The 16317-nt window shown below is 49.5% G+C and overlaps 1 protein-coding gene across 3 annotated transcripts in view; it reads left to right on the top strand.

Moving 5' to 3' along the window:
* Nucleotides 1-16317, top strand: part of LOC147633427 (1-phosphatidylinositol-3-phosphate 5-kinase FAB1B-like) — a 32175-nt gene that overhangs the window by 11044 nt on the left and 4814 nt on the right. For all 3 annotated transcript variants that reach the window (XM_086806500.1, XM_086806497.1, XM_086806498.1), the window contains exons 5-6: nt 14822-15166; nt 15280-16260. In XM_086806500.1, coding sequence (XP_086662626.1) covers nt 14822-15166; nt 15280-16260 — 1326 coding nt within the window. The remainder of the gene's footprint in view (nt 1-14821; nt 15167-15279; nt 16261-16317) is intronic.

Here is a 16317-nt window from a genome sequence, read left to right as displayed (position 1 = left end):
ACAACCAATTCATAATGTCACATTATTCCAAATTTCAACTACACCAAGTTGGAGTAAGTATATTGTGGACTATCTTCAGCATGGTCATACTGATCGAACAATTCCTAAATATCGAAAGCATGCTATTGAAGTTGAAGCGGCCAACTATATGCTGATAGAGGGCCAACTCTACAAGAGGGGCAAGGATGGCAACTTGCGCATGTGTGTATGTGAAGCTGACTACTTGAAAATCTTGACTCATGCACATGCAAGTGTTGGGGGTGGACACTTTTCGGGCAATACCACAGCTAAGTTGATTAGGTGGTCTGGGCTTTGGTGGCCAACCTTACAAATGGATGCCAAAGAATATGTAAAACGTTGTGACGATTGTCAAAGGACCAAACCTCCCATCACAAAGGACAATATGCCATTGCGGCCTATGTTAAGCACACGTGCTTTTGCCAAATGGGGTATTGATTTTGTCGGTCCCATTTAACCTCCAGCTCGTCACACGCATGCCAAATATATTATAGTCACAACTGACTATTTGACCAAATGGGTAGAGGCAAAGGCTACAGTCAAAAATGATGCCAGAACCACAGTCAAGTGGAAAGCTATGTGTTGTTGCATTGAGACACAAGGCCTTGTTAAATAGGGCTTGAAGAGGTACAAACGAAGAGGCACATCCGTGATGAAAGGGTGTGACTCTTGAATGAATAGTTATGCCCTTTGAGTCACAATCGTGACATTTCCTCCCACTTAAAATAAGACTCCGGCTAAATAAGAGACTTTTGATGTTGCGGAAGGTCTTTGTCATTAGGCCATTTATGCTTGAGGTGAAGCTTACAGTGAGAAATATTGAAGAAGTTCTCTCTATTGTCTTGCTGTCGTGCTTTAAATGCTTGTGGTGAAGCTTGCACTGAGAAATATTGAAGAAGTTTCCTCTATTGTCTTTCCAAGTTGTAGCATAATTCTTTAATGTCTTCTTCTTTGTGTGCTTCCAAATGTTAGGCTTGAAGTTGACTTGGCTATGTTGCGGTGTAGAAGAATCTGAAAGTTCAACCATGAGTGTTTTCTCCTTTCTGATGTTGAATTGTCAAGATTCTGTTCTCTCTCATGTGTGTAATAGATGCTGCACATGAAGTTTGGAAAACACTTGCAAATCTTTAGGAGATTAATTTTCCAAGTCGGATTTTGGCTTTGGAAAAGCAGCTAATGAATCTTTTAGTTTCTGCCTTTCCATCTTTATCTGCTTTCATCACGAAGATGAAAGATCTCCGGGATGAGCTTGCTGTATGTGGCAAGGATATCTCTACATAGGATATGGCTATTCGGCTTCTCTCCAAGCTTCCAGAGAGGTTTGATGGTTTCTTTCAGTCTCTTGTTTCTTCTTCTTGTCTTGTTCTAGTCACTTGGGAGGAAGTTCTCCCCTCCATCGCTTTGAGGAGCGGACTGGCACATCTGGTGGTGTTGAGGGAAGAATCAACAGAAGAAAGGGAAAGAGAGTTCTGACAAGAACTCCAAGGACAACGACAAAGATAAAGACAAAGACAAAGATAAATCTTCTAAAAACAAGGACGTGGAGTGTCACTACTATGGCAAGAAGGGTCATAAACAACCCCAATGTTACAAGAAGAAGCGGGCTGAAGAAGGAAAGGACTCTACCACTATAGGAGTGTTCGAGACCAAGAAGGATGATGGTATTCTTTTATTAGCCGGTGCTTCTTGTATACTGGCCCTTGTGACTTCTCAGTCTCGGTCTTGGATGGTGGATAGCGGTGCTATTGTTCACATGACACCTCATCGAGATTCGTTCGAAGACTTTACTGCCAGGACAGGCAATATCACTATGGGTGATTCTTCTTCCGTGTTAGTTCATAGATGTGGCACCATCCCTATCTTCCGCTCCTCTGAAGACAAGAGGTACTTTCTATACATTCCAGATTTGCCATTTAACCGTTTGTCAGTGAGTGCTCTTACAGCTCAAGGTGCGGAGGTGGTCTTCTCTCGTCACGATATTACTATTCGTGATAATCAGACTTGTATCACCTTGGTTAGGGAGTCCAAGATAGTGGCTTATACAAGTTGACCGCTTTGCTCTCTTTTGGTTCTTCTTCATCTCTTTGGCATGCTCAGTTTGGCCATTTGAGCTATCAACTTCTACAACGAGCTTCAAAGGATGGATTGGTTGAGGGTTTACTGACCATCAAGGTTCCAACTTCTGTATGTTCCTCTTGTTTACAAGGGAAGCAACATCGAGCCGCCTTTCCGAAGTAGGCGATACACAGATCTTCAACATCACTTGCTCTTGTTTGTGCAGACTTATGTGGTCCAATGAGTACCGCGTCTTTGAGTAAGACGACGTACATGCTCGTGACGGTGGATGACTTCTCCAGATTTACTTGGGTTTTCTTTTTGAAGTCTAAGGACGAGGCTTTTCAGCACTTTTGTGATTGGAGGATTGAGGTGAGAAAAGAGACCGGTTCTTTGGTCAAGGTTCTCAAGACTGATAGAGGGGGTGAGTTTACATCCTAGGAGTTTCAACAATATTGCAAGGATCACGGCATTCGGAGATAGCTTACCACAGCATACATTCCATCACAGAATGGAGTTGTAGAGAGGAAGAATCGGACTATCATGGAGATGACCGATGCTATGCTTGAGCACTCCTCTTTACCTCAACATTTCTGGGTTGAGGCGGCATCTACTGCTGTCTATATTCAGAACATGTCTCCTACTGTTGCTCTTCCACAATGAGGCTTTCCATGGTGAGAAGCCCTCTGTTGTTCATTTGCGGGTATTTGGTTGCCCGGCCCATGTACATGTGCCTAAGGAGCATTGCTCCAAGTTGGACTTGAAGTCTTAGCGTATGACTTTTTTGGATATAGTTCTGTGTCCAAGGCATATCGTCTTTATGATCAGCAAGCCGACAAAGTTGTTGTGAGCCATGATGTGGTGTTTGACGAGATTCTTGCATCTTCTGAGGGGGGTGGTGAGCTTCTTCTTCCTCCATCTCCTTCTCCGCCTCCTCCTCCTCCCCCCTGCTTCCGTTACACCTCCAGTTGTGGATTCTCAGTCAGATGAGGATGATGACTTTGCTCCTCCAGCGAGCTCGAGTAGACCGGTGCTTGGGTGGTATTTTCAGACAGTTTGTGATTCTGGGTTGCGAGAGCTTCCTTACTAGATTTTTCCCAAGTTGGGTGAGCTAGCTTCTATGCTCCAGTTGGCCATCTCCTATGCTCCAGTCGGCCAGCCCCTTCTTACCTATAAATAGGTGGGCTGGCTTCTCCCCTTTTCATTTATTGATCACTTGAGTTGTGTGGTTCATGTGTTGACACACTCTCACTTTTGTATCCTTCACTTATGAGACTGTTTTGTCTCTTGCTCAGGATTGCTTTCGCTATAGTATATTCAGCTTATTAGCTTCATATCTCTCTCTTGCACTCCCAGTTCAGCACACTCTAGTGCTCATCTTGCTTCCGCTCTGTGCACTCTTTCACACAGTGGGTAGAGAGGGTTCACACAGGACGCTCCAAATATCCAACAAATCCCCCCTTGGAGCGAAGGTGGGAAGCTGAGAGACAAACTTTCACAAGGCAGAAAGGTATGGGCCCAAAACTGCATCCCAATAACTTACATGTTTTGGAGATACCAACACCCATACCCTCATGATATTAAGGCTTGACCATATGAGTCTTATACGTACATCATGTTGCTCATAAGACATCTCCCCTTGAGCCAAGCTGGGGTACAAGGATAAGAGCTTAAATTATTGAAGGGTGCAACAAACACACAAACACACTGAAAAAGGGAAAGACACATAGGTACAATCAGATTTTGGGAGATAATCCCGGCCAGAGAACCCTTATTAGGAAAACATAGATGGGTAGAGACAGTTAAAGTGCGTAGTCATCGTCATCTTCCCAGAGGGATAGATCATAGGGGGCTGAGAGTGCTTTGTTGGAAGTAGAGGTGGAGGAGGTTGGTTTTGGATCATTTGGTTCGTTGTCGAAAGCTTCTTCCACGTAGTTTACCGCTTTTGCTTCTTGAAGTTTGTTTAAGAGCTTGAAGTACCTTTCGAAAGTGTGGCTTGTCTTCTTGCAAGAAGTGCACTTGACAGCTTTGTTGTAGCGGTCAGTAGTGCCTTTAGCTTTCATTATCTTTAAGGCTATTAAGTAAAACTTCTTTCTTATCATCATCATCAGGAGGACATTTTAAAGTAGGTAACTGCAAGATTAGAATGCCTAGAGCATTAAGGTGTTCTTTCAAAGAGGCATCTTTAATAAACATTAAGGTGTTCTTTCAAAGAGGCATCTTTAATAAACATTTGTAAAACTGTTGTTTGAGACGAAAGATTGCCACGTACAGTTTGGAGGGCAGCTTGAATTGTTGAGTTGTTCACCAAATAAAGTGTTAAGATGTTCCCATACTTCTAGAGCAGTTTTGTCAAGATCCACATGATGAATGCAGTTGTTTGAGAGAGAGAGACCCATAATGGTGAGAGCTCAATCAATTTTGTCGCTCCAGGCTATTACTACCTGAGATGGGTTTAGAGCCTTTGACTAATCTCCAAACATTGTACTGCATGAAAACGAGGTGAATTTTTGTTCGTGAAGTTGTGAAGTTCATGCCATTGAACTTCTCGATGGCTGTGAGTGCGGAGGCAAGTCAAGCTGACCCTTGAGAGATTGAAGGCATTGTGACTAATGTATAGGCTTATATAGTGATTGGACAAGTGCTGCAAGAAACCCCAAATTCCTACATGCATAGGACTTTATTTGTGATGCAGATGAAAAGCCCCAAGGTTATGGTATGTTGGAATGCCTAATTGTGCAAGAAATTGAAAAACCCCCAAATTTTGAAATTAGGGTTTGAGGTGTGAAATTGGGAATTTTGGCAGAGCATTAGGTGAAAAGAAAAAAAGGCAATGAGGATATTTGCAAGGGGAAAAAAAATAGGGTTTTCTTGACCTAGCTCTTGTGCTTGTGGAGGTAGTCACAACAGGAGCATGGTATGCTGAGGATGTCGTCTCGACAATAGGTGCAGACTGCTACAAATGGGCGTTGGCAAAGATCGAGTAGTCAGAGAGCGACGACGGCAGATGAGGGGAGTAGCAGGTCGAGCAGTGACGACAGCAGGTGAGGCGAGTGGTAGGTTGAGCAGTTGGGGATGAAAACCACCGTGGACGAGGTGAAAAAGGAGGTTGGCCGAGCAAGGCGTGTGGCTGCCCAGCGTCGCCAGGTCGGATGGGTGGCTCAGTTGCCCCCCCCCCCCCCCCCCCCCCAAGCCGCCTGAGCGGTGGCGCTCAACTCAGCGCGGCCGGCACTCTATCATGGGCATCTCATAGCCCATAGCAGGCCCTGATGAAGTCGACCAAGCAGCGGCACCCCACGTAAACATACCCTCCGGAGAGAGGGGGGCCAGAATACGCAGCATCCGCAGCCAAATCTGTTGTGCCTGAGGGCAGTCCCAAAGGCAATGTCTCTGTGTCTCCATAGGGTGGCCGCATCGGACGCAGGCCGCCGGAAGACCGCTATAAACAAGCCAAGTGCCAACCGCTGAGCCCCTGTGGGCGACCAGCCACTGAAAAGCCGAGATCCTGCGGGCCTGTCGACTAGCCCAGAGCCGAGCCCAGAAATCCTCCAGGAACTCCTGTGATAGTCCCTGCAATCGCCAATGCCCCGCTGCCGCTGGAGAAACCGTTGTCCTCGCCGTCAAAATATGCCGTCCCAGCCGAACAGTATACTGGAAAAAGGTGATCTCTGTGGCCTCAAGGGATGCATAAGGATCATGCCACTCGTACTCCCCGGGGTCCCACTGTAGCCGGGCCAAGGGGCGCGCTGCATATGCCCATATGCGCCAATCCGGGAGCACGTCAGCAGGGTCGGGGTCAATATGCCACTTTCGAGAAGCGGCAGCCACTACCCGAATCCTCTGAAAAGTGCACTCTGCAACCAAAGGCGACTCCACCTCCACTCTCTGGAGTCTGCCCTCATCCTGTATCTCATAATAGAGGCATCTGCCATCCTCAGTGCTAGCTCTGACAGCAATCAGGATCTCCAACTGTGTAAAGGCACCCATCCACCGTGGGGCCACTGGCTCGAGAGGTGTGAACCACTCCTCTGTAAGTGCCTCCTGAATATCATCCCTCATAATCAACCCCCCTCTGAAGTGACTCAGCCTCTCCACCTGGGTCTCCTCTGGTAGACTGCAGAAAGCCTGCCAGTCTCCAAAACTACGAGCTGGGCCTGTCGCTAAAGGTCCCCAGGCTAGACGAGGCCGAGAACCCAGCATATGACCCTGCTCTGTACGAACCGCTGGGCTCCAGATGAGCGGCTGCCTGGCCCGCTCCTCAACACAAGAAGGAGGCCGCTGAGAAAGCCCCGGTCTCAGCAGCTCCCAAGCTCTCAGGATACTCAAAGCAAATCTGTCCTCCCATCCTCTACTGAGGCCTGTCCTCCTCATCTCTATGAAGATCCAGCGAATCTCTGGTGCCCAAGTACCCCCTGCAGGAGGCGCCCGGGCCTGCAGTCGCTGCAAGAGGAGCTCTTTCCAAGGCTCAGCGCCTGGAAGCAACCCCCGAACAATAAGCTTCCCCAATAAGGCTCTACTCTGATCGACTGGATCTATAATGCCCAAACCGCCCTGAGCCAGCGGAAGTGTAATAACTGCCCATGCAACCTTTGCCCGAGTTGGCTGACCGTCCCGCCCAGACCACAGAAAGTTCCTGATCAGCCTCTGTACCTGGCTGATGCAAGAGCTCGAGAAAATCCAGCAAGACGTAATGTACCACATAGTCACTAACAGCACCTGATTTGCCACCACCACCCTCCCAGCCAAGGATAGTCTAGCTGTACTCCAATACAATAGCTTCTTCCGAATACTCAGAAGAAGCGGGGCAATCTGCTGCTCAGGTGACAAATCAAGGCCAATCTGGCATCCCAAATACCGCACTGCTGTGCCTGGAGGAATCCATCTAAAACCGGGGTCCGGGCTCCATGCCGGAGTGGGAGCACTACTGATCCAGAAGGCCACTGTCTTGCGCCAATTGATCAATGCTCCCGAAGCTGCACTAAAAACCTGGAGCGACTGCTCTGCCCGAATAAGATTGGCCTCTTGGCCATGCAAAAATAAGCCCGTGTCGTCTGCAAACTCAGCATCAAGCAAATCCTCCCCCCGGACTGGGAGCTGAAGTCCTCTCAAACCAACCTCCTCTGCCGTCAAATACATACTCATAGCCTCCGCAAAGAAGAGAAAAAGGAAAGGGGCGAGAGGACACCCCTGACGGACTGATCTGGTCAGCTCAAAACTCGGCCCCCGACCTCCTGCAATCAGCACCTGGCTGCGAGCTGTGGAATACAAAGCTGCCACCCCTCTGATCCATCCTGGCTCAAAGCCCAGGCATAGCATAGTGCCCTCTAAGAATCCCCAATCAACTCTATCGTATGCCTTCTCAAAATCGAGAAGCATCACGACCAAGTCCTCGCCAAGAAACCTAGCTCGGGCCGTCGCCTCCCAGAAAGTAAAGATGTTGTCAAGGATACTGCGCTCCTTGACAAATCCTGTCTGAGTAGCATGAATCAACTCCCCCAGGAAGGGCTGGATCCTCAAACTCAAGGCCTTTGCTAAGACCTTGTAGACAGTATTGAGGATCGTAATAGGCCTCCAATGCCGAATGTCATCCGATACTCCCTCCCCCTTGGGGATAAGATAGATCAAGCCCTCTGAAAAGCTCTGCGGCATCACCCCAGTGTCCAAAACATGCTGAAAGCCCCTGCGGAGGCCTGGCCCCAAAAGGTCCCAATAGCGCATAAAAAAGGCCGGCGTCAGTCCGTCCTCCCCTGGGCAACTATGTCGCGGCAAGACCCTCAAGGCCTCGGCAAGCTCAATCTCTGACAGAGGCGCACCTAGAACTGTGCGCATATGGTCTGTGACCCTCCTCTGCACATGGGCCCACACAGTCTGTCTGCACACATCTCGATCCTCAGTGGCTGGCTCCGCTGAAAGCAAGTCACTATAAAAAGCAGTGGCAATGGCTCTGATCTCCCCGAGCTCAGTAGCTATCGATCCATCCGGTCTACCAAGCTGGCGAACTCCTGCTCGCGCATGACGGGGTCCAGTGATCTCAAAAAACTCCCCAGTCACTCTATCACCAAGCTGCGTCCACTGAGAGGCCTGACGACGATAGTAAAACGCATGTCTCTGCTCCTCTACCTCTCTAACCTCCTGGCGTGCCTGGCTCAGCTGGGACGCCACCCACTCACATGCAGGCTGCTGCTCCTGAAGGCGCTGTAGCGAAGCAAGGCTGCGTCTCAGCCGTTGCTCCCGCTCGCGAATCTCTCCCAGTCGTGTCAAAGCTGCAGCGTGTAGAAAAGAGCTAAGATCAATGAGTCCTTGGGCACACTGGCCCGCTGCATCCTGGTCAGAGCACTGACTATCATGCCAGATCCTCTCAATGTCCTCAGCGAGACTGGGATCTGTAAGTACCCTCTCTGGGATCCTCAACTGCAAGCCGGGCTCGCGTGTCCCCTCCTCCAATGTCAATATAACTGGCGCATGATCTGAAAATGAGGTGCCAGCAAGAATGCCGACGGAGCCCCCTCGCTCCCCTAACCAATCGCCCACATAAAAGCGATCAATCCGAGATAGATTAGTCCCTCCCTGCCGGCGATCCGACCGAGAGAAACTAAGACTGTCCTGAGACCGGGAGAAAGCCCCATGCTGCCATGCATCAGTGATCCTCAGTGACATGCAAAACCGGTCCCAAGCTGCAAGCTCCGTGCCGTGCACTGTAACATGACTGCCTCCCACCCTATCTGCCGGGTCCTCAAGCATGTTGAAGTCTCCCCCAACACACCAATGTGCGGCCTCTGGCAATGCATCAGTAACCTGAGTCCAAAACTCTGCTCTGGCACTAGCATGATTGGGCGCATAGATGTTGAGCACACCCAATAGCTCATCATGCATCCTCAGAATGACATACTGTGCTCTACCAGGCACAATGATCCCTCGATCCACAATGGCCTGCCGCCATACATCTGCAATAACCATGCATACTCCTCCCTGTCCACCCAAAGGACCAAACCCTGCAGACCAAAAAGTGTCCCATCTACCAGGCATCACCGAACCATATCTCCGGATCCTGCTCTCACCCAAGTGGTGCTCCTGCATCATCAAAATGTCAATGCTGCCACCAACCAGGCATCTCTGAAGCTCCTGCCTCAAGCAACCTCGATAGCGTATAAAGTGTGCTCCGCCAAGGCCCTGTACATTCCATGAGATGATCCTCATGGATGCCCTGCTGAGGTGGATGCTGTCTCAGCCGTACGGCGGGCCTTCGCAAGCGGCTTGGATGGAGAGTAGTCCCCATCCGAACAGCTGCGAATCTGCCCACCCGGTGTGCTGCAAGAATCCCGGATCAGGCGCCAGTGGCTGTGGCCCATGGCGACTGCCTCCTGCTCTGACAGAGAAACCTCGTGTATACTCACATATCCAGGGTCCCGCGCCAAGTCTGCCACTATGCGCACGACTAAATGCCGAATCCCTGAGGTATCCACACTCCCGGGATCCAAGAAAAAATGAGCCAACTCCCAAAGTTGGCCTATCACATCAGTCACCTCCAGATCGCTCATGTGGTGAGAAAACTCAACTGCTTGAGTCTTCAAAGTGCTGAGAGCGAGCTCTAGAGTCCACTCCCGATCACAAGGTCCACATAGAGGGAACGAGAAGGCCACCGCTGAGTCTAGTGCCTCCTCCCCGCGGGCCGGAGGTATCACTACGTGAACTCGAATGGGTGCTGGCTCATGGGGGCCCTCTGCTCCAAAAAGCCGTGTAAAGGTATAATCAAAGGCCTCCGAGCGCTGCCTAATGCCAAGGCGACTGAGCCGACTGCGGATAGATGAAATCCGTGAGGCCCTAATCGGCATAGGTCTCCTCTGTGATGCTCGAGCGAGGTCAGTGCTCAGCGCTCTCCGGACTGCAAGTGAGCGCCAGGGAACTGCCAGGGTCTCCCGGGAAGGTGAGGCGGGCGGAGGGGGAGGAGGGGGAGGCGAGGGAGGTGGAGAGGGAGCCGCTGCCCAAACCGGAGCGGAGGCGGGAGGAGGCGAAGGTGGAGACGAGGCGGTGGGAGGGGACGGGGGTGGGGGGGGTGAAGAAGGAGGAGCTGGCATCTCCTGGTCCTCAGTCGCTGCAGGGGTCTCCTCCTGAAGGGGAGCAAAGCTGTTCCTCACGGGAACCCAATGAGGCTGAGACTGTGGCTGCTGCTGCAGCGGTCTCTGTGCGTGCTGCTGTGGCTGTCTCCCTCGGCGGCGCCCCTGTCCAGGCTGCCACTCCGAGGTCTCTGAGGCCTGAGCAGGTGTCCCTGAGGCAGCCTGCCGAGCCGAATCTGTGGGCGGGCCATCAGTAGCCTGCTGCTGTGGTGAGGGTCGAGGTCTCCTGTGAGGGCAGGCCTTGGCCAGATGACCGACCTGCCTGCAAATGAAGCACTGGTTCGGGAGCCCCGAAAACTCCACTCTCTGATCTATCCACCCCCCCCCTATCCTAGGTAGCTGAATGACCTTAGGAAGGGAGGAGATGTCAGACACCAACACTCTGACCGAAGGTAGCCCCGCTGCTCTGGCCACCACTGAAGCTGCTGAGGGGCCCGTCTCTAGTACCGAGCCCACCAATGCTCCGAGCCTGGGGAGGAGCGGAAGATACTCCCGGCGGAGACCAGGGAAACAAACTGTAATATGGAAGAGGCGCTCTCCCTGCTCCGCCGCTGCTGGGTCAAATCCATGCTGCCAAGGTCTGAAGAAAGCCCGAGCACCCCTGATGTCCAGAGGACTCATGGCAAGGACCTTGGCAACGCTCTGGGCGGCCTCGAACTCGATCTGATAATGGCCCCGGCCCAGGAGCTATACATCCAGGATCTTGCCCACATCTGCAAGAAGGCGGGCCTGAAGAAGATCCCTGATCTCCCCTCTGCTGGGGCGAGTGCCGACTATACGGCAGATGGTGGAATGAGCCTGGAGGCGTTCCACCTCTGCGGTGAGGCTCGCTTCCTCTTCCGGCGAAAGAGAAAGCCTGATGGGGATGACCTCGGGGGCGGGCGAGGGGGCTGCGGATGAGTCCCTCTGAGACGAGGCGGGAGGAGTCTCCATCAGAGTCTGAAGCTCAGGCGAAGGCGAGGCGAAAGCGGAAAACCTGCAAGAAACGGGCTGCACACAAAGAGGCGGAAGACCGGAGGAAAAGGGAAAAAACACAAAACCCCCTGGGGGTGGAAAACAGCGCGAAGGAGGGGGGGGGGGGGGGGGGGGAGTGGGCGAAAAGACGAAGGATAAAACCAGGGGGGGGGGGCGGGGCGCTGCTGAAGAAAGGCGAAGAGGCTAGGCGGGGGGGGGGGGGGGGGGCAGCAGGCGGAGAGGCTAGGCGGGGGGGGGGGGCGAGCAGGCGAGTAGGGGAGGGGGCGCAACGCGAAAAGAAAAAAAAAAAGGGGGGGGGAGGGCAGCAACGCGCAAGGAAGGGGGGGGGGGCGGGGCGCTGCTGAAGGTAGGCGAAGAGGCTAGGCGGGGGGGATGCGAGCAGGCGGAGAGGCTAGACGGGGGGGGAGGGGGCGAACAGGCGAGGAGGGGGGGTGGCGCAGTAGCGATGAGGGGGGGGGGCGCAATGGCGAGATGAGGGGGGGGGGGCGCAGAAGCGAAGGTAAGCAGGCGGGGGAAGGAGGGGGGGCGCAAGGGAGGGCAGGCGAGCAGCGAGCAGCGTGCGCAGGGTGAAGGCGGGAGCTTCAGCGAGCAATATCTACTTCTCCTCCCTACCTTTAGGCTTGAGATCTAGAGATACATGGGTTTATATGGTCTTAATCAAGCTTAGGGCTGTGGATTAGTACAACAAGGCTTCCGTGCATGCAACATTGGTATCAGAGCATTCAGGCTCAGCCCACTAAGCATCGTTCCCAAGGAAGGTGCACAGTTTCCAACAGGAATGCATTAGGGTAGCAGCAGGAGTGGTCGACAATAGGCGAAGCTAGAGGAAGCATTCCTTGAGGGTATGTATGCAAAACTAGTACATCATTAAGCTCTCAAATCAGTCCAAAGGCCTAGCAAAGCATGATCAATTCTGACAAGTGACCCACCATCGTGTTAAGGGAAGCAAGCATGGGAGTCAGGACAACAGTTGAATAGGTGCTCAATTCTTCAGCAAGAGTTGGGAGTGGAGTTATGGAGTGAAGGTGTTCAGACAAAAAGATCAGTCAAGTCAAAGTCAATAGCAATAAGTCAGAGTCAGTAGAAGTCGAGGGAGGAAGGATGACAGAGTGTCCACCCCGTCATCAAGTTTGGCAGAAGGAAATGTCAAGTACACACCCGTGCCATGGCTAATCTTCGGCATGAACATTCTTAATCCCTGAGTAGGCGGTAGTTAAGTACCATTAGATAAGCATTCTCATCATTCATCAGTAGAAGGGGCCAGGGTCACCCGGGGCACCCCTATGGGGCTGACCAAGGCCTAGACAATCTTTTCACCCTTTTGTACCATATTAATACAGAAAAACTTTGACACCCAATCTCTCTCTTCTTCTCTCTCCTCCGTCTTAATTATCTCATTAACTAGCATCAATGTTCTTAATCAAGCTTAGGGCTGTGGATCAATACAACAAGGCTTCCGCGCATGCAATACTGAAGGGGTGCACGCTTCGCCAGTTGTCACCAGGAAGAGAAGCGAGGGGTAGAGAATCTTCAAGTAAGACAAATCCGGGCATGATCAAAGCAACACAAGTGTTTTTTTAACCTCAATTAGGGCTTCTCTAGTTTCCTAATTTTATCTTGAGTAGGAAAAAACTAGGGCAAATTGGCAAAACTGGGTAAAATTGGGTTGGGCTTTGTCTGTCTTTCTTCCATACAAACCTTGCTAAGGCTAATTTTAGGGTGAAGGCTAGTTGATTTTTAGGGTCAGGGTTTTTTGATTTTTAGGGTTAGGGTTTGGCTGTGGGCATCCTACAGGTTGGAGTTTGTTTGTTTTGATACCAGTAACATTGTGAGGACTTCTTAGCCTATTAGTGATTTATAAGACATGATTAAAGACATAACTTTGAAAGTAAGATGCTTAGAGCAAAAAATTGTGTTGTTGTTGCATTGAGACACAAGGCCTTGTTAAATAGGCATGAAGAGGTACAAGTGAAGAGGCACATCCTTGATGAAAGGGTGTGATTCTTGAATGAAGATGTGTCCATGTGACAAGGTGTGACCCTTCACTAGTGTCTCTTCAATGATTAAGAGTAATTAAGAGAGTAAGAGAGATTAAGCCACAATCGTGACACTTTCTATTTGGTTTGTACTAATCTTGTTTTGGCGTGTGTATTAGGGTTGATTTATGGGAGGATCTTACCCTTTTACTTCATTTACATCTTGCAATACATAAACAAATACACCTGGCAAAAGGTGGGGCCCTTGGGAGGGTGGTTGGGACCCAATTGGGTGTGCTTTGCGCTATATCTCTCTCTCTCTATCTCTCCTTTATTATTTCTATAAAATTCAGCAAGCACTGTAGGCAATCTCTTCTCTATTCCATTGAAAGAATACTTCCGCATAAGTCACATATCACAGTGTGCCATCTGACTTGCGTATCATCAAGCTTCTTGCTTTCAAATGCCACAGGCTGGTCATCTTGGAACAATGCCATGTCTATCGCAAAATCACTGGCATCAGTCTTGACCACAAATGGTCTGCTAGGATCCGGCAAGGCCAATATAGGTGCTTCCTTCACCTTAACCTTGAGAGCTTGGAAAGCCTCATCAAGCCTCTCGTTCCAAGAAATCGGGCTATTGGACTTACGTCTTCTTTCCCGAAAGAGGTTGGTGATACCGATTGTGAAGTCCCTTCCAAAATCTGCCCTAAACGCAGCTGAAAACCAAGGTTAGTCCTAAACCAAATCATGAGGTAGGAGGCTAGCCTCCCAACTATGACTGTAATCCACCGATCTCTCCCGAGCCAAGGCTAGGGCTTCCGGCACAATCCCATAGGTCCGTGTCTAACTTCGGCATCCTATACGTCTGAAGCTTGCACGTAGGCCTTCAACACGCCAACTTACGTACTGGCCATGTGCGTGGCATGAGCATGTTTGTTCTCCTGGTCCAAGCTAGACCTTCAGTGGCACATCCGCACAAGTGTGTCTCATAAAAACCCAAGCTCTCACTTATATAGTCCATAACTAGCTAGCCTGTTTGATCAATTCAGGATCTGAGAGGAAGCTCCTCTTTTTGAATCTTAAGTTTTAGAGGCTTTTATCAAGATGATATGGAACTTCTGGCTGTTCTCTTCACCTAAACTAGGAAGGCCCCTCGTCTCAAGGGTCTGGATTCCATTATTATCCGGATTTCAAGGTCCCCCTGCACTTAAAAACTTAATCCACCAGGGATTGATTGAAAACACTTTATAGATAAAAGATTTTGCAGAAAGTCCTTGCAAGAGTAATTTTAGATGTTAAGATTGGGATAACAAAATCCAGTGAATGGGTGTAGCCATGGTTTTTATTGTTAATTTGTTTATAAGTCGACCAACGACCTGCACTTAAAAACTTAATCCACCAAGGATTGATTGAAAACACTTTATAGATAAAAGATTTTGCAGAAAGTCCTTGCAAGAGTAATTTTAGATGTTAAGATTGGGATAACAAAATCCAGTGAATGGGTGTAGCCATGGTTTTTATTGTTAATTTGTTTATAAGTTGATTGCTGCTTTTAGAAGATGATTAAAAAATGTGCAGAGTGAGGATTGAGTCCATGCTGATGTGAGATATGTAACGAGTTCAATCTTACAAGTCCTTTTTTTTTTGGGGGGGGGGGGGGGGGTGGGGTGGGAGTTTGTAGGAAAAAGAGCATCTCTCCATGACTGTCTCAAGAATCGAAGCACATCATCCCAATGTTGTACTCGTGGAGAAGACTGTCTCAAGACAAGCACAAGAAAGACTACTTTCGAAGGAGATTTCTTTGGTATTAAATGTGAAAAGGCCTCTTCTGGAGCGAATTGCTAGGTGTACAGGTGCTGAAATAGTGCCTGCTCCTGATCATCTCGTCAAGGCAAGATCTGGACATTGTGATTTATTTCATGTGAAGAAGTTTGTAGAGGAACTTGGAAGTGCTGGGCAATCGGGAAAAAAACTAACAAAAACACTCATGTTTTTTGAGGGTTGTCCAAGACCATTGGGCTGCACGGTAAGCTTTTTGTACCCAGATTTCAGCAAAGTGTGCTTCTCTTTCCTTGTGAAACCACCTGTGTGTCCACCAATTCCCTTGTGATGATTTCCAATTTGTCTAAACTTTGGTAGGTCTTGCTCAAAGGGGCCAATGGGGACGAGTTAAAAAAGGTTAAGCGTGTTGTCCAATTTGCAGTCTTTGCTGCCTACCAGTTAGCTTTGGAAACTTCCTTTCTGGTTGATGAGGGTGCTTCAGTACCAGAGCTATCATTCAAGTCTCCAATCAGTGTTTCTTTGCCTGATAAGCCATCAAAATCTGACAGGTCTATAACAACTGTGCCTGGTTTTCTGCTTCCTGGTCCAGGGCATATTCCAACTGGAGGCTCCCAAGTTCAGCAAAATCACAATGATTTTCCTCCCCCCTCCATTAACGTTCCAAGCTGGGGTGATGTTCATACAAAGTTATCTGGGCCTGCTGTTTCTGCTCCATGGTCTGTAACATCTTCATGTTTCTCATCAAGAAACAACTCTCCAAATGCGAGCCCTCGAGCTACTGGTGTCCAAGACGCCTCTGCCAGGGGGCTTGAAAGCAAGAAGGCTAGCATAAACGACTTGACTTTGATCTTGCCAACAACAAAAAGCCCACCTCTCACAACTGCTTCCAAGACGAAAGCTTCTGGGACTGCCTATAGAGCAATGCCTTCAAACTCAGCACATGGATTAAGTTATAACACAAGTATTGGGCTTCAGAATTTGGCAAACATATACGGGCATGGGAGAGAACCATCTGAGGCTTCATCAAATATTTCTGTATTTGATGAAACCATAGTAAAAGGGATGCTGAAGGTGGACTCTGAAGGAGGAATTGCTCAGGGTTCAGAGCTTACGGTCACTATGGAAGCTCAAAATGGCTTGTTGTGGGAGGACCAGGATGCCAATCTAGAGGATTTCCCGCCATCACCATCTGATCATCAAAGTATTCTAGTCTCTTTCTCAAGTAGCTGTCTTCGAAAAGGATCAGTTTGTGAAAGAGGACACCTTTTTAGGATAAAGTACTATGGAAGCTTCGACAAACCTCTTGGGAAATTTTTGAAGGACAATGTCTTTGACCCTGTAAGTTTTCTTGATCTCAATGATAAATATGATTACTACAGATCATGTACTTATGGA

The sequence above is a fragment of the Cibotium barometz genome, chromosome 12 (assembly GCF_041138505.1).
Source record: "Cibotium barometz isolate CiBa-2024 chromosome 12, ASM4113850v1, whole genome shotgun sequence".
NCBI classification, from domain to species: Eukaryota; Viridiplantae; Streptophyta; class Polypodiopsida; order Cyatheales; family Cibotiaceae; genus Cibotium; species Cibotium barometz.
Note: the sequence above shows the minus strand (reverse complement) of the source record. Positions and strands in the feature narration are given on the sequence as shown.